The sequence below is a fragment of the Chiloscyllium plagiosum genome, unplaced genomic scaffold (genome assembly GCF_037043375.1).
Source record: "Chiloscyllium plagiosum isolate Xiang-an unplaced genomic scaffold, Cpla_swu_hap1 HiC_scaffold_29, whole genome shotgun sequence".
Lineage (NCBI taxonomy): Eukaryota > Metazoa > Chordata > Chondrichthyes > Orectolobiformes > Hemiscylliidae > Chiloscyllium > Chiloscyllium plagiosum.
Genome location: NW_028270167.1, coordinates 42,917,990 through 42,940,574, shown reverse-complemented (window position 1 = coordinate 42,940,574; position 22,585 = coordinate 42,917,990). Strand labels below are relative to the sequence as shown.

Genomic DNA, 22,585 nt, shown 5'->3' with positions numbered 1-22,585 from the left:
CAAAGTGCAATGTAACTCTGAAAGTACCAAAAAAATTCACCACACAAAATATATGTGTGCATGTGGGTCTTTTTCTGTCTGTGTGTGTGTCTGTCTGGGGTGGGGATTGTGAGTGTGAGAAAGTGTGTGTGTGCGCGTGCGTGTGTGCGTGTAGTGAGTGCAGTGAGTGCAGAGTGTCTTAAGTCTGTGAGGGGGTGCATGTGTGGGAGTGTTTGTGTCTATAAGGGCGTGTGTGGGTGTCTGTGTGCGCGTCTGTGTGTATGTGTGTCCGTGTGTATGTGAGAGTGTGTGTGTGTAGGAATATCTGTGTGTGTGTGTAGTGCAATGGTGATCACCTGTAATGTGACATGAACCCAAGGTCCTGGTTGAGGCCCTCCCTATGGGTACCGAACTTAGCTATCAGCCTCTGCTCGGCCACTTTCCTGTGCTGCCTGTCCCGAAGTCCACCTTGGAGGATGGTCACCCGAAGGTCCGAGGCTGAATGTCCTGGACCACTGAAGTGTTCCCCAACTGGGAGGGAACCCTCCTGCCTGTTGATTGTTGTGCGGTGCCCATTCATCCGTTGTCGTAGCAAAGACTCTGAGCTCAAAAACTGCATGAATTTATGTAAAACTCTGGTATCTCACTTTTTAGATTGGAATCAATCTAAACATCAGGTCATAGACAGAGAACACGGGGGCTAACACCTTCAACATATTGTCTAGCTATCACCATTGTTAACAGCTAACCCGAGAATGCAACTTTAATAAAAAGGGTTTTGTGATTTACACATGAAAGAAGTGAAACTATCGCTGTATTCTAACAGATGAAAGGCTTAACAGATAATCAATTCTTCAATGTATAATTTCAGTTACATCACACTGCAAATTTTTGCTATAAATTCTGTGTTACGATCGAGCCCTCCACAATCACCTGATGAAGGAGCGTCGCTCCGAAAGCTAGTGTGCTTCCAATTAAACCTGTTGGACTATAACCTGGTGTTGTGTGATTTTTAACTTTGTACACCCCAGTCCAACACCGGCATCTCCGAATCATGTCCCATATAACCAGTAATGCACATCAATTCATAAAGTTTCAGATACAGAGAACAGAATAAAATAAAACTTTTTTATGAAAACAATAATATGTGCCACCTAACCTGTATGAAATACAATAATTTGTTACAGTCCTTTGAGTACATGTTCAGTGAATGTGCTTTAACATTTTATCACAAATACATTTAAGGCAAAATGTGGGAAATTGCAGAGTCCATTTATTGGAGTTGTTGCCATTGTTGTGATATCAGCAACTTGAGGAGCTTTGAGCGTTTCCACAAGTCCAATCTGTAGCCTCCCTTGTTTGAAATCGTCCTGTATTATAATCAGAGAAATGGCATATGAATATACATTTTATAAATAACACACTTAAGATTTTATGAATTTTAAACCTTTGTTGACTTTAAAACTATAATCAATATTGATATTGCTGTGCGGTTTGGTGGAAATACTGCATTGCTAGAAGAGCTGAAATTTTGATGAGATGTTAAAAGAATGGCCAGGTTTGCTCTCTGAGTTGGATTAAAGATACCAACTGGAGCAGATTTGGAGGAGAAGCATGTAATGATCTGATCAGTTGGGGAACATCAATCTCTCAATCACTACTGTCAAAACCATGTTAACTGATCATTTGGTTTGAAGATTATGCTGTGTGCATACTAACTACGGTGTTTGCCTGTGAAACACAACTCACTGCTCTTGAAAAATATCTCATTGGTTGTAAAGTATTTTGGAATCCCTTAAGATTTGGTTGAATGCTGTAAGAATGCAAACACCTTAATCATGTAATCATGTTAACACTAATAAAATCCAGTGCATGTTTATTAGATCCAATGCTGAGGTTGCAAGTTTTCTTTTAACTTAAGAGAAACTGACATGCAAAACAGTATTTTCTCACAATCTTCCCTTTTCCATTTCAGATTATCAGTTTTGGTAACTTTCTATCTACATCAATACTGAGGAAGTTACAACAAGCATCAATGCAGGGAGATCAGGCAAATTTGAATGCTGTGTGCCAATGGACAATAGCAAAGATTATTTGGAGTGGAGTGGCAGACAACAGAAAGCAAAATTCAAATCTGGCCATTAGTGTTGAGAGTCAAGTAGGTAAGTTATTTAGTTTATTGGTTAGGGTTTTTGATTAATGTAAATGATCAATTTGTTGTTCATTTGCTTTTAATGATTGGTGCTTCAGTCATTAAAAAGCCTTGAAACTAATAACAGTTTGGGGACAGGGAAGTGTTGTAAGTGAACATTTCTGCTTAAGATGACTCCATTTAGGATTATTCTGTTCAGCAACGTTGAGTTGAAGTGTATGTTGGAGACACTTCATCATGAAGGAGTATGTTGGATTTTGCTTCAAGTCTTAGATTTCGTAGAGAAACAGGATCAGAATGAGATTGCTGTGACAATAAGGGGAACACAGGTTAGAGAAACTGCAGAAGTTGATCCTATCCAGTAGGCACAATGTATTTGCTACTTGTGAGAGTGAAGAGAAAGATTGTTGTTTCCAAGAAGGGTTTACATATAGTGCTTAGGGCTAAAGGGATCAAAGAGGAAATGGAATTAGGGCACTGAGTTGGATGGGAGAAAGTGAGGACTGCAGAGGATAGAGATCAGAGTCGAGAGTGTGGTGCTGGAAAAGCACAGCAGGTCAAGCAGCAATCGAGGAGCAGGAGAATCGACGTTTCGGGCATAAGCCTACTGAGTTGGATGTTAAACCACAATCGTATTGAAAGGCAGAGTGGATTTGAAGGGCTGAATGACTTACTGCTGTTCCTATTTTCTCTGTTTCTATGTTGAAAGGACAGCTGGAATGATGACCATGCGGCACCTTGGAGAGGGAAATTGTTCATAAGCTTAAATACCTGTTTAAATATCCTCTCTCTGTGCCACCAGCATGCTGTAGAAACAGTGTGAATCATGACAAGGTTTTCTGTAGCAACTTGGGAAAGTTTCTACTTATTAAGGCCAGCAGGTAGATGAGAAATTTACCATTGTCCTGACTTAAATGTTCTGGAATTGGGCAGAAAATACTGGTCTACCAATAACTCCCACATCACGAGTTAATTAAAAGACACTCCTGTTGCCATTGTCTGATTTATTGCTGCTGTGTTAGCTTGAAATTTGAGATCACTTTATTGTACTATTGTTGCTTGTCACTTACCCTGATACTGTTCTCCTTGAGAACCCAAATATCCCCGCTGATGCAATCCAATTTCCCCATTTTCTGTGCTTGCAGTGGTATAGCCGCCACCTTCACGTGTGTAGTTTTCCAATCCTACAAGCAGTGTCATCATATCTAACAGGGTATAACCATGTCCCCCTGCACTCACATCCTTCACAACGCACACCATGGCCAGACGGTTAAATGACTCCAGCTGATTGATGTTTGCACGCAGCAAATGGAGAATGATGTTGAGGTCATTCAGAGCACAACCCAGCATCTTCTTACTAACCAAGTTAAATGCAGGAAGCATCTCATATACAGCCAAAAATTGTTTGTCCCAGTAACAGAGCTGCAGTAGGGTGTAAATAATCATGGGGACTAAGAGAAGGTAGACAGCACCATTAACCACACTAATCATCTTGAATATAGTCACTGAAGTCAGCTTACACTGAATCACAGATGGGATGCCAGGATCATTGGCCAGGAGTCCTGATTTGATGGAGCAACTGAACTCATCCTGGAAAAATGCTGGGAAATGGCAATAGACGAGATAAAGGCAGGCAGCAGAAATGAACACCAACATAAGTAGCTGCCTCATGTAGTACATGCAAACAAAATAATAGGAGCGACTCTTGCAAGCCAGGTAACGCTGTAGAAGTGGAAACTCAAAGAACTTCTCCCTTCGAGCTCTTTTAACACAAAAGAAACACAAAAATGTAAATATGCATGTAAAACAATCATGTAAAATTGGATTGGCATGTAAACAATGCATGTATAATGTTTTGACATTATATTGATGCTATTTTAAAGGAGTGAAAAGTCATTTATCAATGCAGTAAAAGCAAAGCTGCACCCAAGTTTAGTGATGTTCTGTTGGGCTCAGAGATTTTGTTTTCCATCAGTGTGAAAAAGAAACTGCTACCAGCACAAAGCAGGTATAATTGAAAGTGGTACAGGAGATGAATAACAGGATTGCCACTGTGAAGGATCTATTGAAGAATCATCAGCCCAAAATATTAATCCTGTTTCTCTCCATTAAAAAACTGCCCAAGTACTACTAAATATTTTCAGCATTTTGTGTTTTTATTTTAGATCTTTCACATCAACAGTACTGTTATCCATCTTCTTGAAGTCCTGGTATAATACCAGAAATATTTCAATTACTTGACCCAACAGCATTTCCCACAGCCCAATTTAGAGTCCATTCTCTTGTTTCCACTCCTATCATTTTCCGCTTTCCTTCTTTCATCTATCACTGCCAGTTGCCAAATATCATTCAGTTCTACCGATTCCACCACAGCATGCATCCTCAGATGCCATTGCCAACATCTTCCTCAAATGCAAACAAACCATTTAGGTAGGAGGAGGCAATTCAGCACTCACTGGTCTTTCTCTGTTCCGTAACTCTTGAAAATTCTGCCATTTAGTTTGCATGGGATTATACAGGATAGGCAATATAGAGATGTTTCATTCAGCTCAACCAGACCATGTTGGTGTTTATACTTCACTTCAACCTCTTCCCATTTTTCCTCAGCTAAAGCTGTCATCATAACCCAGCATTCTCTTCTCCCTTATATCTTTGCCTAGTTTCTCCTTAGCCACATTTACATTATCTAACCAGTGTCAGCAGTGAGTTAATCATTCTCAGCACTGTTTAAGTAAAGAAGTATGTCCTGACTTCCCTGTTGGGTTTCTTAGTGACTGTCTTTTATTGATGACTTCCAAAATGTGTTCTTTCCTGCAAGAGAAAAAATTATCTCTGTGTCCACTCTATTAAAATCCTTTCATGATTTGAAGTACCTATATTTCTGCTTGCTTTTTTTCTTGATAAAATAAATATTTTACATTTCTCTATACTTAATTTCTACTAACTTGTTTCCCCAGCCTATGTCATAGAGTCAGACAGCACAGACTCTTCGGTGTGTCTGTTAATATCATTCTCACTTTTCACAATATTTCCAAGCTTCATGTCATTTGCAAATATTTTCTTTCTGCTCCGACACAGAAATCCATTAATACGCTCATTTATTCATGTCAGAAAGAGCAGTGGTCCTTATACTGAGCTTTGAAGGCACCATCATTCGCTCTTGGACACTGGAAAAGAATTCTTCATCACTACACTTTAAGCCCAAGCTGATTTCATTGGGACACTGCTATAGTTCTTTAAATCCCATATGATTATCCTAATATATTTTATGTAGCATTTTATGAAACACTTTTTCAAAGTACATATGAACAATATCATACACACCACCCACATCTGTATGCTCTGTTGTTTCATTGAACACCTTCATTGCTGCACTTTTGGAGATCAAACACCAAGGAAAAGTTAATACCAGGATTCTGAACAGCATTGATGTACAGAGGGATAAACAAAAAACAAAAAAAACAGCAAAGGAACAGGCCTGCACCATTCTCTATCTAAACTTGTAGCGTATTTTCTAAGGATCTTGGGTTCATAGAACATAGAACATAGAACATAGAAGAATACAGCGCAGTACAGGCCCTTCGGCCCTCGATGTTGCGCCGATCCAAGCCCACCTAACCTACACTCGCCCACTATCCTCCATATGCCTATCCAATGCCCGCTTAAATGCCCATAATGAGGGAGAGTCCACCACTGCTACTGGCAGGGCATTCCATGAACTCACGACTCGCTGAGTAAAGAACCTACCCCTAACATCTGTCCTATACCTACCCCCCCTTAATTTAAAGCTATGCCCCCTTGTAATAGCTGACTCCATACGTGGAAAAAGATTCTCACTGTCGACCCTATCTAAACCCCTAATCATCTTATACACCTCTATCAAGTCACCCCTAAACCTTCTTTTCTCCAATGAAAACAACCCCAAGTGCCTCAGCCTTTCCTCATACGATCTTTCTACCATACCAGGCAACATCCTGGTAAACCTCCTCTGCACCCGTTCCAGTGCCTCCACATCCTTCCTATAGTATGGCGACCAAAACTGCACACAATACTCCAGATGCGGCCGCACCAGAGTCTTATACAACTGTAACATGACCTCAGTACTCCGGAACTCAATTCCTCTACCAATAAAAGCCAGTACGCCATATGCCTTCTTCACCGCACTATTTACCTGGGTGGCAACTTTCAAAGATTTGTGTACATGGACACCAAGATCCCTCTGCTCATCCACACTACCAAGTATCCGACCGTTAGCCCAGTACCCCATCTTTTTATTACTTTTACCAAAGTGAATCACCTCACACTTAGCTACATTGAACTCCATTTGCCACCTTTCTGCCCAGTTCAGCAGCTTATCTATATCCCGCTGTAACCTGCCACATCCTTCCTCACTGTCAACAACTCCTCCGACTTTCGTATCATCCGCAAACTTGCTCACCCAACCTTCTAACCCCTCCTCCAGGTCATTTATAAAAATGACAAACAGCAATGGTCCCAAAACAGATCCTTGCGGAACACCGCTAGTGACAGCACTCCAAGATGAACCTTTGCCATCCACTACTACCCTCTGTCTTCTTCCAGCCAGCCAACTCCTAATCCAAACCTCCAACTCACCCTCAATGCCATACCTCCGTATTTTTTGCAGTAGTCTTGGGGAACCTTATCAAACGCCTTACTAAAATCCATATACACCACATCTACTGCTTTCCCCTCGTCCACCTCCTTAGTCACCTTCTCAAAGAATTCAATAAGGTTTGTGAGGCACGACCTGCCCTTCACAAAACCATGCTGACTATCCTTGATCACATTATTCCTATCCAGATGTGCATAAATCCTATCCCTTACAATCCTCTCTAAGATTTTTCCCACAACAGAAGTGAGACTCACCGGCCTATAGTTACTAGGGTTATCCCTACTCCCCTTCTTGAACAAGGGAACCACATTTGCTAGCCTCCAATCTTCTGGCACTACTCCTGTAGACAACGAGGACATAAAAATCAAGGCCAATGGCTCTGCAATCTCCTCCCTTGCTTCCCAGAGAATCCTAGGATAAATGCCATCAGGCCCAGGGGACTTATCTATTTTCACCCTTTCCAGAATTTCCAACACCTCTTCTCTACATACCTCAAAGCCATCCATTCTACTTAATTGTGACTCAGTACTCACATTGACAACAATGTCCTGTTGCTGATTGAATACTGACGAAAAGTATTCATTCAGTGTCTCCCCAATCTCTTCAGCCTCCACACGCAACTTCCCACTACTATCCTTGACTGGACCTCTTCCTACCCTAGTCATTCTTTTATTCCTAACATACCTATAGAAAGCCTTAGGGTTTTCCCTAATCCTACCAACTAAGGACCTTTCATGTCCCCTCCTTGCTGCTCTTAGCTCTCTCTTCAGGTCCTTCCTGGCTACCTTATAACTCTCAATCGCCCCAATTGAACCTTCACGCCTCATCTTTACATAGGCCGCCCTCTTCCATTTAACAAGGGATTCCAATTCCTTATTAAACCACGGCTCCCTCACACGACCCTTTCCTCCCTGCCTGACGGGCACATACTTATCAAGGACACTCAATAGTTGCTCCTTGAACAAGCTCCACATATCAATTACACCCTTGCCTTGAAGCTTACTTTTCCAGGCCACACATCCTAAGTCATGCCTCACAGCATCATAATTTCCCTGCCCCCATCTATAACTCTTGCCCTGTAGTGCATACTTATCCCTCTCCATCACTCGAGTAAAAGTCACCGAATTGTGGTCACTGTCCCCAAAGTGCTCACCTACCTCTAATTCTAACACCTGGCCTGGTTCATTACCCAGAACCAAATCCAGTATGGCCTCACCTCTTGTTGGCCTATCTACATATTGTGTCAGGAAACCCTCCTGCACACATTGGACAAACACTGACCCATCTAATGAACTTGAGCTATAGCCTTCCCAATTAATATCAGGAAAGTTAAAGTCCCCCATAACAACCACCCTATTACTTCCACTCTTCTCTTGAATCACCAGTCCATAGTTCCCTGAAAATGGCTATGCAGGTGAATAAGATGGTCAAGGAGGTCCAACCTCGCGGCCTCGGAACTCCCGGTGTCTGACCTCGCTGCTTCAGAACTCTCGGCCTCACAACTACTAGCTTTAGCACAGGCCTGGCATTGCATCCTCCTAGCCAGCAGGATGGCCTCTTGGCCCGGCATGGAGTCCTGTCAGCCTTGCATAGCATTCTCTTGATTTGGTATGGCGATCTCCCAACTGCCCAGCATGGCGGTCTTCGGGTGGTATGTGGTGGTCTCTCGGCCTGGCATGGCCTCAGCATGGACTTCTGGTCTCGAGGTGATACCAGAGCGATCTCCCAGCCTCATGAATCCTGAGGTAAAGCTGGGTGCAATATCGAGTCAGAGCCCAGTGCAGACTGAAGGTTAGGTACAAGCGTGGAGTCAGTCGGAGGACCATTGTTTTGAACTTCTTGTTTTCTCCATTTTATAATGTATTTCTAAAATCTGCAAACCTGGACTTTTTTACTTCTCTATTTTTCCAAGAGCTGTAACTGACAAAAACTGTACCTCGGGACCTTTGTACCTTGCTTGGTGGTGTGAGCGACAACTTGTATAACTTTCACTGTACTCATTTGAATAAAACTAATAAAATAAAACTAATTCTAATTCAGCAGTAGTTGCTGTGTTCTATTAACAGGAGTAATACACTTACAACTCCCATTGAGAATCTTAGAGGTGTACAGCACAGAATAAAATCGATTGAATCTAAGATGGTCAAAAGAAACCTAACTATTGTAATCAAATTTTCCAGCACTTGATCCATAGTATGCCTTGGCATCGCAAGTGCACATCTAAATACTTATTAAATGTTGAGAGTTTCTTACAGGCAGTGAGTTGCAGATTCTCACCTAACTCTGGATGAAACCTTTTCTCTTCATATCCCCCTTGAAACCTCTTGCCCTTTATCTTAAATCTATGGTCCCTGGTAATTGATCCCTCCACCAAGGGAAGAATTTCCTTCCTGTCTATGTTCTCTCATGACTTTATTCATTTCAATTATGTCTTTCTCAGTCTCCTCTGCTCCATGGAAAACAATCCAATCCAATCTTTCTTCTTAAGTAAAACTGTCCAGCTAAGGCAACTTCCTAATAAATCTTTTTTGCACCCTTTCAAGTTCAATCCCATCCCTTCAATAATGTAGATTCCAGAATTGCTGTGGTCTAACCAGAGTTTTATACAGTTGCAGCTTAAACTCTGCATTGACTAATACAGCTAAGTAAATATGTGCTTTTTAATCACTTTATCTGCCTGTCCTGCTAGCTTAAGGTACCAGCGTACACGAACACCAAGGTTCCTCTGATCATCAGTGCTTCCCAGGGTCCTACTATCCATTACCTTGATTGTCCTGCCCAAGAGCATCACCTCACAGTTATCCAGATAGAACTCTATTTGCCACTGATAAACCCATCCGACCAGCATAGATCCTGTGGGCGGCACGGTGGCACAGTGGTTAGCACTGCTGCCTCACAGCGCCAGAGACCCGGGTTCAATTCCCGACTCAGGCGACTGACTGTGTGGAGTTTGCACATTCTCCCCGTGTCTGCGTGGGTTTCCTCCGGGTGCTCCGGTTTCCTCCCACAGTCACAAAGATGTGCGGATCAGGTGAATTGGCCATGCTAAATTGCCCGTAGTGTTAGGTTAAAGGGGCAAATGTAGGGGTATGGGTGGGTTGCGCTTCGGCGGGTCGGTGTGGACTTGTTGGGCCGAAGGGCCTGTTTCCACACTGTAAGTAATCTAATCTAATCCTCCTGTAATGTAAGGATATCTTCATCATTATTTACCACCCCACCAACTTCAAACTTATTGGTCAACCCTTCTACATTCAAGTCTAAACTATTTATACGTAATGCAAACAGCAAGGTCCCAACACTAATCTCTGCAGACGATGGCTTCCAGTCACAACCGCAGAACCCCCACCCCACCTTGATCATCTCCCCTTGCTTCCTCCTACTCAGCTAGATCTGGATCTAATTTGCCAAATTTCCTTGGCTCCCATGGACTCTTATCTTTGTTATTAGTCACTTGCCTTTGTTATTGGTGTCCCATGCGGGACCTTATCAAAGCCTTGCTGAAGTACAAGTAGACCACATCAAAAGCATTGCCTTCATCTACCCACCTGGTCACCTCTTCTAAAAATTCAATCAGGTTGGTCAGTTATAATGTCCCTGAACAAAACCACGCTCACTGTTGTTGATAGTTCCCTGCTTCTCCAAGTGCAGATTAATTCTAACACTAATCCTGTAGCCAAGGAACTTGAATAAGTACGGTAGACCAAGGCAGTTTCTATCCTCCTCAGTAATCTTGGATGCATCCCATCTGGATTCGTAGACAAAGTTAACATTCTCTACTTCGAACACTGTGATCATTTTAAGTACTATATCTATTTTTAGCCAATGTAGTTTCTCTACCTGCTTATTTACTGTAACCTTGGTAGTATTCTCTTCTTTAATAACAACACACTCAAAGTATTTATTTAACCATATCCTTTTCCTCTGCAAGAAGCTGTCATTTCAGTCCGTAATTGATAGGTCCTTTCTGTTGACTTCAGCTTGCTATTTATAGGCTCATTAAAGACCATTATCTGCTAAACTTTTCTCTTGCTTTCCATTTGCTCATTTGCTTTCTTTTCTGCATAATTGTTGAACATATCAAATTGACATTTATTATATGCCCCCTTTTTTTGTTTAATATTAAATTCGTTTTCATTAGTCATTCAGAGATATCTTGGTTTAGTTGTCCTTGCTTTCCTCCTCATTAGAAACATATCTGACTTCCTCAACATTGGAAATGGCAAGTCTAGCAGTACATTGGTACAGGCTGAAGAAATCATGCCTCCAGCTGACATGTCTTGCAAGACTGATTACCTTGAGCTGACTTCAGCACAGAATATAATAACACCATAATCATATGCGTTTCAACATTTGTCGACAAGTGTGGTGTTGGAAAAGCACAGCCGGTCAGGCAGTATCCAAGGAGCAGGAGAATCGATGTTTCGAGCATAAGCTCTTCATCAGGAATGAGGCTGAGAGATAAATGGGAGGGGGAATGGAGCTGGGAATGTGATAGGTAGATGGAGGTGGGGGCTGATGGTGATAGGTCTGAAAGGAGAGTGGAGTGGATGGGCAGGAAGGAAGACAAACGGGACAGTTCAAGAGGGCGGTGCCGAGTTGGAAGGTTGGAACTGGGGTGGGGAAATGAGGAAACTGGTGAAATCTACATTGATCCCGTGTGGTTGGAGGTTCCCAAGGCTTTCTTCCTCCAGGCATTGGGTGGCTATAGTTTGGCGGTGGAGGAGGCCCAGAGCTTGCATGTCCTTGGCAGAGTCAGCGGGGCAGTTAAAGTGTTCGGCCACAGGGTGGTGGGGTTGTTTAGTACGTGTTCAACATTTGTTTAGCTCCAAGTCTAGAAACATGCATCAACAGTGGGTATGTTAGGCAGTACAAGATAGTAAATTGTTCCATTTAGGGACAGACTAAGAAAGATGTTAGGAACAGCAAATATACAATTACAATACACTAATCTAAATGCACAAAATGAATATGATCGGTGAACTACAAACACAAATAGCCAGATAAGGATGTGATACAGTGACAATAATGAAAGTGCGGCTTAAAAATATTAATATACAAAAATATAAAATGTTCAGAAAAGAAAAAGAAATGAAGGAAGATATGATAGCAGTACAAATTAGGAAAGACAAAGAAAGAACAATTCCTTTGATAGGTAGGGGCAGAAACCATTTTTAGAGTTGAATAACAAAAAAGGCTGGTGATGCTCCTTGGGTATTAGAAAATAGAATGTAAAACAGTACAGGCCTTTCAGCTGACCTTGTGTAAAGTACAGGCCTTTCAGCTGATGTTGTGCTGACCTTTTATCCTACTCTGAGTTCAGACTAACCTACATTTTACTATCATCCATGTGCTTATCCAAGTGTTGCTTAAATGTCACTAATGTCTCTGACTCTACCACTACCGCTGGCAGTGTATTCCATGCACCCACCACTCTGACATCTCCCCATATCTTCCTCTACTCGCCTTCAAATTATGTCCCCTTGTGATAGCCATTTTCACCCTGGGAAAAAGATTCCAGCTATCCACTCTATGCCACTCATCATCTTGTACACTGGGTATTCCACTGGGTTTCCAGTGAGACAAAGAACAACAAAGAGAACAAAGAAAGTTACACTACAGGAACAGGTCCTTCGGCCCTCCAAATCTGTGCTGATCCAGATCTTCAATCTAAACCTGTCGCCTATTTTCTAAGGATCTGTATCCCGCTGCTCCCTACCCATTCATGCATCTGTCTAGGCACATCTTAAGTAATGCTATCATGCCCACCTTTACCACCTCTGCTGGCAATGCATTCCAGGCACCGACCACCCACTGTGTGGCACGGTGGCACAGTGGTTAGCACTGCTGCCTCGCAGCGCCAGAGACCCGGGTTCAATTCCCGCCTCAGGCGACTGACTGTGTGGAGTTTGCACATTCTCCCCGTGTCTGCGTGGGTTTCCTCCGGGTGCTCCGGTTTCCTCCCACACTCCAAAAGATGTGCAAGTCAGGTGAATTGGCCATGCTAAATTGCCCGTAGTGTTAGGTAAAGGGGTAAATGTAGGGGTATGGGTGGGTTACGTTTGGCGGGTCGGTGTGGACTTGTTGGGCCGAAGGGCCTGTTTCCACACTGTAAGTAATCTAATCTAATCTAATCTAAAAAAAACTTGTGACCCCTAGTAATTGAGTTCACTCACTCTGGGAAAAAGCTTCTTGCTATCCACCCTGTCTATACCGCTCATGGTTTTGTAGACCTCAAACTCCGTCTTTCTAATGGAAATCTACTCAACTTCTCTTCATAGCTAGCTGCACTCTCTCTAAAGCATCTACATCCTTTTGGTAATGTGGGCGCCAGAACTGTACACAGTATTCCAAATATGGCCGAATCAAACACATATACAACTCTAACATGACCTGTACTCTTGTACTAAATATTCCATCCGATGAAAACCATGCCGTATGCCTTCTTGAACACTCTGTCTTGAACATTCTGCATTGCCACCTTCAGGGAACAATGGATCTGAACACCCAGATCTCCCTGTACATCAATTTTCCCCAGGACTTTTCTATTTACAGTAAAGTTTGCTCTTGAATTGGATCTTCCAAATGCATCCCCTCGCATTTGCCCGGATTGAACTCCATCTGCCATTTTTCTGCCCTTTTTCTGCCCAACATCTATCTATGTTCTGCTGCATTCTCTGACAGTCTCCTTCACCAGCAGCTCCTCCACCAATCTTAATGACAAAGAGAGATTAAAAATCTGCAAAGTACAGAAAAAGTATAAAATATAAACATGGAAATAAATATAAATAAGGAATATAGAATATAAATACATAAAGTATGAGAAATGTAGGAAGTATGGTGGGTAAGTTTGCAGATGACACCAAAATTGGTAGTATAGTGGTCAATGAAGAAGATCTTGATCAATTGGGTCAATGGACTGAAGAGCGACAAATGGAGTTTAATTTGGATAAATGTGAAATATTGCATTTTGGTAAATCAAATAAAGGCAAAACTTATACAATTAAAAGTACAGCCTTGGGCAGTGATGTAGACACCTAGGAGTTCAGGTACTTAATTCTTTGAAGTTTACATCAGGTTAGGTGGGTAAGAATGTTTGCCTTCATTGTTCAAGACCTTTCAGTATAGGAGTTAGGACATTATGTTGAAGTTATACAGGACGTTAGTGAGGCCTCTTCTGGAGTACTGCATCCAATTCTGGTGTCCCTGCTACTGGAAGGATATTAATAAGCTGGAGAGGGATCTGAAGAGATTTTTTTATTTTATTATTAGAGTTTTTAGATTCCCTGCAGTATGGAAACAGGCCCTTCGGTCCAATAAGTCCACACTGACCCTCCGAAGAGTAACCCACCTAGGCCCATTCCCCTAACATATATTTACCCCTGCCAACACACCGAACATTATGGGCAATTTAGCATGGCCAATTCACCTAACCTGCACATTTCTGGATTATGGGAGGAAACCGGAGATCTACCAGGATATTTCTGGGAAAGGAAGGTTTCAGTTATAAGGAGAGGCAGGATAGACTGAGACAGAAGGTTGATAGGTGACCTAATAGAGGTTTCCAAAATAATGAAGGATATAGATAAGGTGATTGGTGGGTGTCTTTTCTCTAGGGTGGGGGATTCCAAGACTAAGGGTATATTTTTAAGGTGAGAAGAGAAAGATTTAGAACGGACACAAGGGGCATTTTTTTTACATACTTGTGGAATGAACTTCCAGAGGAAATGGTGGATGTGGGTCAAGTACAATGTTTATTATACGTTCTGGTTGTTTATAGGTTAGATTAGTAGTTAGTTGAGTGTGTTTTTATTTATCTTTTCTCTTTGTTTGCTATGTTTTGGCTACTATTTATTTAATATCTAATTGTATATTAATGTTTGTATTTGTGTGTATTATTTTGTAAGTTTGTAATAATATGTTATAAAAAAATTTCTTTTTCTTCAATAAAAATATCTATCAAAAAAAAAGACATTTAGGTAAGTACATGAATAAGAAAAGTTTGGAGGGATATGGGCCAAATAAAGGTAGGTGAGATTAGTTGAGTTTGAGATAACAGTCGACTTGGACTGAAGAGTCTGTTTCCATGCTCCATGACTTTATGCAGGAAGTCACAGAATTATGAAAGAACCATTAAAGTGGTGATATTGGGGTATTTTCTCATTATCCTCGTCGATTCTTACGTAATTAAAGTATGAGAACCAGTGTTCCTGGCCCAATTACAAAGAAGGCAATTTTGGATCTGGTGCTGGTAAATTAATTAGGCGAAGGTATCCATATCAATACCTCATTCTTTCTTGGCATGTGGCCAGCGCTGATGAGACCAATGTTTATTGTCCATCCTGTGCAGAAGGTCTTCAGAGTAGTGTCCTGTGCTGAGCCACCTTCAATTACTTCAATGACCTTCCCTCTATCGTAAGGTCAGAATTGGGGATGTTCTCTGATGATTGCACAAAGATCTGCACCTATTGTGACTCCTCAGATATTAAAACTATCTGTGTCCATATGCAGCAAGGCTTGGTGAACATTATGGGTTTGGGCTGATAAGTGGCAGGTGACATGCACACAAATGTCAGATTGACAACTGTTTCCAACAAGAAAGAATCTAACCATTATTAACGTTTCAAGACATTCAATTGCATCACTATCACCTGTTGGATTATAACCTGGTGTTGTGTGATTTTTAACTTTGAATTCCTGACTGTTAGCATCCTGATAGAACATAGAATAATACAACACAGTACAGGTACTTTAGCCCTCGATATTGTGCCAACCTTTTATCCTACTCTAAGATCAAACTAACCTATATTTTACTACCGCCCATGAGTCTCTCCAAGAGTCACTTAAATGTCCCTAATGTATCTGACTCTACTACCACTGCTGGCAGTGCATTCCACATACCCACCACTCTCTGTGTAAAGAACCTACCTCTGACATTTCCCATAAAACCTTCTTCCAATCACCTTAAAATTATGCCCCCTTGTGATAGCCATTTCCACCCTGGGAAAAAAGTCTCTGGCTGTCCACTCTATCTATGCCTCTCATCATCATTCAAGTCACATCTCATCCTTCATCCAATGAGAGAAGTCCTAGCTCCCTCAACCTTTCTTCATAAGACATGCCCTCCCAGTCCAGGCAGCATCCTGGTAAATCTCCTCTGCACCCTCTCTAAAGCTTCCACATCCTTCCTATAATGAGGTGACCAAAATTGAACACAACATTCCAAGTGTGATCTAACCAGGGCTCTATACAACTGCAGCATAACCTTGCAGCTCTTAAACTCAATCTCCCTACTAATGAAAGTCAAAACATCATACACCTTTTTAACAACCCTATCAACTTGGATAGCAACTTTGGACAAGATCCCTCTGTTCCTCCACACTGCTAAAAATCCTGCCTTTAACCCTATCATCTGCATTCAATTTCGACTTTCCAAAATGAATCACTTCACACTTTTCCACGTTGAACTCCATCTGCCACTTCTCAGTCCAGCTCTGTGTCCTATCAATGTCCCATTTCAACTAACAACAACCCTCCACACTATCCACAACTCCACCAACCTCCATGTCATTGGCAAACTTACTAACCCACCCTTCCCAATCCTCATCCAAGTCATTTATAAAAATCACAAAGAGCAGAGGTCCCAGAACCGATCCCTGTGGAACGCCACTGGTCACCAAGCTCCAAGTTGAATACTTTCCATCTACCACCACCCTCTGTCTTCTATGGGCCAGCCAATACTGAATCCAGACAGCCAGATTTCCCTGTATTCCCTGTCTTCTTACTTTCTGAATGAGTCTACCATGAGGTGCCTTGTCAACGCCTTGCTAAAATCCATATTCACCACATCCACTGCTCTATCTTCATCAATGTCTTTTGTCAAAGAGTCCAATAAGGCTTGTGAGGCATGGCCTCCCCCTCACAAAGTCATGCTGACCATCTCTAACCAAACTATGCTTTTCCAACATAGTAATAAATTCTGACTCTTAGAATCCTCTCCAATAATTTGCCCATCATCAAGGTAAGACTGATTGTTTGTAATTCCCAGGATTATCCCTATACCCTTTCTTGAACAAGGGAATAACATTTGCCACCCTCCAATCACTGGTACTACTCCAGTGGACAGTGAGGATGAAAACATCATCGACAAAGGCTCCAGGATCTCTGGAGCATAAATTGGGATCAGATATTTTCAGGGAAATGCACGACAGAAATGTCTAGGTTGTTTAGGGAGTACTTGCTGTGAGTGCTAGATAGTTTTGTCCCACCCGAGACAAGGAAAGGATGGTGAGGGTGAAGGAAACTTGGATGACAAGAGATGTGAAACATCTAGTCAAGAAGAAGAAGGAAGCTTAGTCATAGAATCGCTGCAGTGCAGAAACAGGCCATTATGGGGAGGCAATGGCCTAGTAGTCTTAACCCAGAGACCTAGGTAATGTTCTGGGGACCCAGGTTCGAATCCTGCCACGGCAGATGGTGGATTTGGAATTCAATAAATATCTGGAATCAAGAGACCGTGATGACCAGGAATCCATTGTTGATTGTTGGGATAAAAAACATCCGGTTTACTGGTGCCCTTGAGGGAAGGAAACTGCTGTCCTTACCTCGTCTGGCCTACATGTGACTCCAGACCTACAGCAATGTGGTTGATTCTTAACTGCCCTTTGGGCAATAAATGCTGGTTATCCAGCGATGCCCTCACCCCATGAATGAGTAAAAAAAGTTTAAAATTTGGCCCAATAATTTACACCAACTCTCCGAAGAGCAAACCACCCAGACCCATTCCCCTATTCTATAACTCTACATTTACCCTAACCATGCACCTAACCTACCATCCCTGAAGACTATGGGCAATTTAGCATTTCCAATTCACCTAGCCTGCACATCTTACTTAAAGTTGAGGAGGCAAGGATCAGACAGGGCTCTAGAGGGTTACCAGGTAGCCAGGGAGGAACTGAAGAATGGACTTAGGAGAGATGAAAGTGAATCTGTGAAAGCCTTTGCAGCTAGGATTAAGGAAAACCCCAAGGCGCTCTACACTTAAGTGAGGAACAAGAAAATGGCCAGAGTAAGGGTGGAGCCAATCAAAGATAGTGGAGGGAACTTGTGTCTGGAGTCAGAGGAGGTAGGGAAGTCCTTAATGAATACCTTGCTTCAGTATTCACTTGTGAGAGGAAGCTTGTTGTTTGTGAGAACAACCTGGAACAGGCTGATTTGCTCAAACGGGTTGATGTCAAGAAGGACGATGTGCTAGAAATTTTGAAAAACATGAGGATAGATAAGTGCCCTGGACCAGACGGCATTATACCCAAGGTTGCTAAGGGAAGTGAGGGAAGAGATTACTGAGCCTTTGGTGATGTTCTTTGGGTCCTCACTGTCCACTGAAGATGATTGGAGGGTGGCAAATGTTATTCCTTTGTTCAAGAAAGGGAATAGGGATAGCCCTGGGAATTGAAGAGTAGTCAGTCTTACGTTGATGGTGGGCAAATTATTGGAGAGGATTCTGAGAGACAGGATTTATGATCATTTGGAAAAGCATAGCTTGATTAGAGATAGTCAGCATGGCTTTGAGAGGAGCAGGTCGTGCCTCACAAGCCTTACTGAATTTTTTGAGGATGTAACAAAACACATTGATAGAGATAGAGCAGTGGATATGGTTTATATAGGTTTTATACATATATTTGGGTGGTTGGATTACCTGAAATTCTACCAAAGTAGTGTCTCCCATGCATCCTCCTCCTGTAAACCTGAAAAAACAGTTCTGTGTGCCAGATTGGGAAGGCACCTAGTTTTTAAAAATTCTTTATTTTTATATCGTCTCTTTGGGAATTCAGAATGCTGGGAATGGAAGTTAGGGAGGTATGGGTCACCACTAGTGCTGACTGCATCTGTGGGAATGCATCCAACTCCAGCTCCTCGAAAACTGTGTTAGGGAACTGGAGCTGCAGCTGGATGAACTTCGGATCATTCGAGAAGCAGAGGGGGTTACTGAGAGGAGGTACAGGGAGGTAGTCACACCTCAGGTACAAGAAAAAGACAGATGGGTTACAGTCAGGGGATGGAAAGTGAACCGGCAGACAGTGCAGGGATCTCCTGTCGCTGTTCCCCTCAATAGCAAGAATACCGTTTTGGAAACTGTTGAGTGTGAAGACTTACCAGGGGTAAGCCGTGGGATATAGGTCTCCGGCACTGTCCTGGAGTATGGAATTGCTCAGAATGGAAGGGGAGAGAGGAGCAGAGCATTAGTCACTGGGGCCCCATAGTTATGGGGACAGATAAGAGGTTCTGTGGGCTTGGATCGGCGCAACATCGAGGGCCCAAGGGCCTGTACTGCGCTGTATTCTTCTATGTTCTATGTTCTAGACACAGTTGGTGTGTTGCCTCCCACATGCCAGGGTTTATGATGTCTCGGATCGTGTCTTCAGGATCCTTGAGGGGAGCTAGGGTGGAAGCCTGGAGCTAGAACAACCAGAGTTGTTATCTCTGGTTTGTTGCCTGTGCCACGTGCTAGCGAGGTGAGGAATAGGGAGAAAGAGGAGTTGAACATTGGGCTATAGGGATGGTGCAGGAGGGAGGGTTTTGGATACCTGAATAATTGGGGCTTATTTTGGGGTCCTCTACAAACATGATGTGGGCGGCACGGTGGCACAGTGGTTAGCACTGCTGCCTCACAGCGCCAGAGATCCGGGTTCAATTCCCGCCTCAGGCGACTGACTGTGTGGAGTTTGCACGTTCTCCCCGTGTCTGCGTGGGTTTCCTCCGGGTGCTCCGGTTTCCTCCCACAATCCAAAAGATGTGCAGGTCAGGTGAATTGGCTATGCTAAATTGCCCGTAGTGTTAGGTTAGGGGTAAATGTAGGGGTTGGGGTATGGGTGGGTTGCGCTTCGGCGGGGCGGTGTGGACTTGTTGGGCCGAAGGGCCTGTTTCCACACTGTAAGTAATCTAATCTAATCTAATGATGGTCTACACCTGAACCAGAGAGGTAACAATATCCTGGGGGACAGTTACTAATGCTATTTGAGAGGGTTTAAATTAATGCAGCAAGGGGATGGGGAGCTAAATTGTAGTTCTAGTGTCCAGAAGGTTGAAGGTAGTGAGGTCATAAATATGGTTTCAAGGTTGCAAGAGGGCAACAGCACGCAGAGAGGTAGTGTGAAGTGTGTCTACTTCAACACCAGGTAGGTGAATTTGCATCTGGGTTGGTACCTGGAATTTCAATGTTGTGGCCATTTCAGAGACATGGACAGAGCAGGGGCAGGAATGGTTGTTGCAGGTTCCGGGATTTAGATGCTTCCGTAAGAACAGAGAAGATGGTAAAAGAGGGGAGGTGGGGTATTGTTAGTCAAGGACAGTATTACAGTGGCATAAAGGATGTTTGAGGACTTGTCGACTGAGGTACTGTGGGCTGAGGTTAGAAATAGGAAAGGAGAGGTCACTCTGTTGAGATTTGTCTATAGGCCTGTGAAAAGTTCCAGAGATGTAGAGGAAAGGATTGCAAAAATGATTCTGGATAGGAGTGAGAGTAGCAGGGTAGTTGTTATGGGGTCTTTAACTTTCCAAATATTGACTGGAAATATTATAGTTCGAGTACTATAGATGGGTCCGTTTTTGTCCAATGTGTGCAGGAGGGTTTCCTGACACAGTATGTAGACAGTCCAACAAGGCGCGGGGCCACATTGGATTTGGTACTGGGTAACGAACCCGGCCAGGTGTTAGATTTGGACGTAGGTGAGCACTTTGGTGATAGTGACCACATTTTGGTTATGTTTACTTTAGTGATGGAAAGGAATAGGTATATACCATAGGGAAAGTGGTATAACTGGGGAATGGCAATTATGATGCGATTAGGCAAGATTTAGAATGCAAAGGATGGGGAAGGAAACTGCAGGAGATGGGCACAATTGAAATGTGGAACTTATTCAAGGAACAGCTACTGCGTGTCCTTGATAAGTATGTACCTGTCAGGCAGGGAGGAAGTGGTCGAGTGAGGGAGCCGTGGTTTACTAAGGAAGTTGAATCTTTTGTCAAGAGGAAGAAGAAGGCTTATGTTAGGATGAGATGTGAAGGCTTAGTTAGAGCACTTGAGAGTTGCAACTTAGCCAGAAAAGACCTAAAGAAAGAGCTAAGAAGAGCCAGGAGGGAACATGAGAAGTCTTTGGCAGGTAGGATCAATGAAAACTCTAAAGCTTTCTATAGGTATATCAGGAATAAAAGAATGATTAGAGTAAGATTAGGGCCAGTCAAGAACAGTTGTGAGAAGTTGTGCATGGAGTCCAAGGAATTAGGTGAAGAGCTAAATTAATATATTTCATCGGTATTTACACTGGAAAAAGGCAATGTTGTTGAGGAGAATACTGAGATACAGACTACTAGATTAGATGGGATTGAGGTTCACAAGGAGAGGGGTTAGCAATTCTGGAAAGTGTGAAAATAGCTAAGTCCCCTGGGCCAGGTGGGATTTATCCTAGGATTCTCTAGAAAGCCAGGGAAGAGATTGCAGAGCCTTTGGCTTTGATCTTTATGTCATCATTGTCTACAGGAGTAGTGTCAGAAGACTGGAGAATAGCAAATGTTGTCCCCTTGTTCAAGAAGGGGAGTAGAGACAAGCCTGGTAATTATTGACCAGTGAGCCTTACTTCTGTTGTGGGTAAAGTGTTGGAAAAGGTTATAAGAGACAGGATTTTTAATCATCAAGAAAGGAATAAGTTGATTAGGGATAATCAACACGGTTTTGGAAACGGATTGGTCGGGCCTCACAAACCTTATTGAGTTCTTGGAGAAGGTGACCAAACAGGTGAATGAGGGTAAGGTGGTTGATGTGGTATATGTGGTATATAAGGCGTTTCATAACGTTCCCCACAGTAGGCTATTGCATAAAATACAGAGGCATGGGATTGAGGGTGATTTAGCGGTTTAGATCAGAAATTGGCTAGCTGAAAGAGGACAGAGGGTGGTAGTTGATGGAAAATATTCATCAGTTACTAGTGGTATAACATAAGGATCTGTTTTGGGTCTGTTTGCCATTTTTTAAAATGACCTGAATGAGGGCATTGAAGGATGGGGTAGTAAATTTGCAGATGACATTGAGGTCGTTGGAATTGTGCACGGTGCCGCAGGGCGTTACAGATTACAGAGGGACATAGAGCTGGGCTGAGAGGTGGCAAATGGAGTATAATGTGGAAAAGTGTGAGGTGATTCACTTTGTAAGGAGCAACAGGAATACAGAGTACTGGGCTAATGGTAAGATCCTTGGCAGTGTAGATGAGCAGAGAGATCTTGGTGTCCATGTACTTAAATCCCTGAAAGTTGCCACCCAGGTTGATAGGGTTGTTAAGAAGCATTACAGTGTTTTAGCTTTTATTGGTAGGCAGATTGATTTCTGGAGCCACGAGGTCATGTTGATGTACAAAACTCTGGTGCGGCCACACTTGGAGTATTGTGTACAGTTCTGGTCACCATATTATAGGAAGGATGGGGAAGCTTTGAAAGGGTTCAGAGGAGATTTACTAGGATGTTGGCTGACATGAAGAGAAGGTCTGATGATGAAAGGCTGAGGGACTTGAGGCTGTTTTTGTTAGAGAGAAGAAGGTTGAGAGGTGACTTAATTAAGACATATAAGATATTCTAAGGTTAGATAGAGTGGACAGTGAGAGCCTTTTTTCTTGGATAGTGACGGCTAGCACAGGTTTAAATTGAGGGGTGATAGCTATAGGACTGAGTCAGAGGTAGTTTCTTTACTCAGAGAGTAGTAGGGGCATGGAAAGCCCTCCTGCAACAGTAGTGGACTTGTCAACTTTATGGGCATTTAAATCGTCATTGGATAG

At 42.7% G+C, this 22,585-nt stretch overlaps 1 protein-coding gene across 1 annotated transcript in view; it reads right to left on the bottom strand.

Annotated features, from left to right (window-relative positions):
• Positions 1 to 955: 955 nt before the first annotated feature.
• Positions 956 to 22,585, bottom strand: part of panx3 (pannexin 3) — an 83,225-nt gene continuing 61,595 nt past the window's right edge. Inside the window, exons 4-5 of the mRNA XM_087976613.1 lie at positions 3,202 to 3,893; positions 956 to 1,349 (exon numbers count right to left, since the gene is read on the bottom strand). Of these exons, the coding sequence (XP_087832739.1) occupies positions 1,282 to 1,349; positions 3,202 to 3,893 (760 nt within the window). The 3' untranslated portion in view covers positions 956 to 1,281. The remainder of the gene's footprint in view (positions 1,350 to 3,201; positions 3,894 to 22,585) is intronic.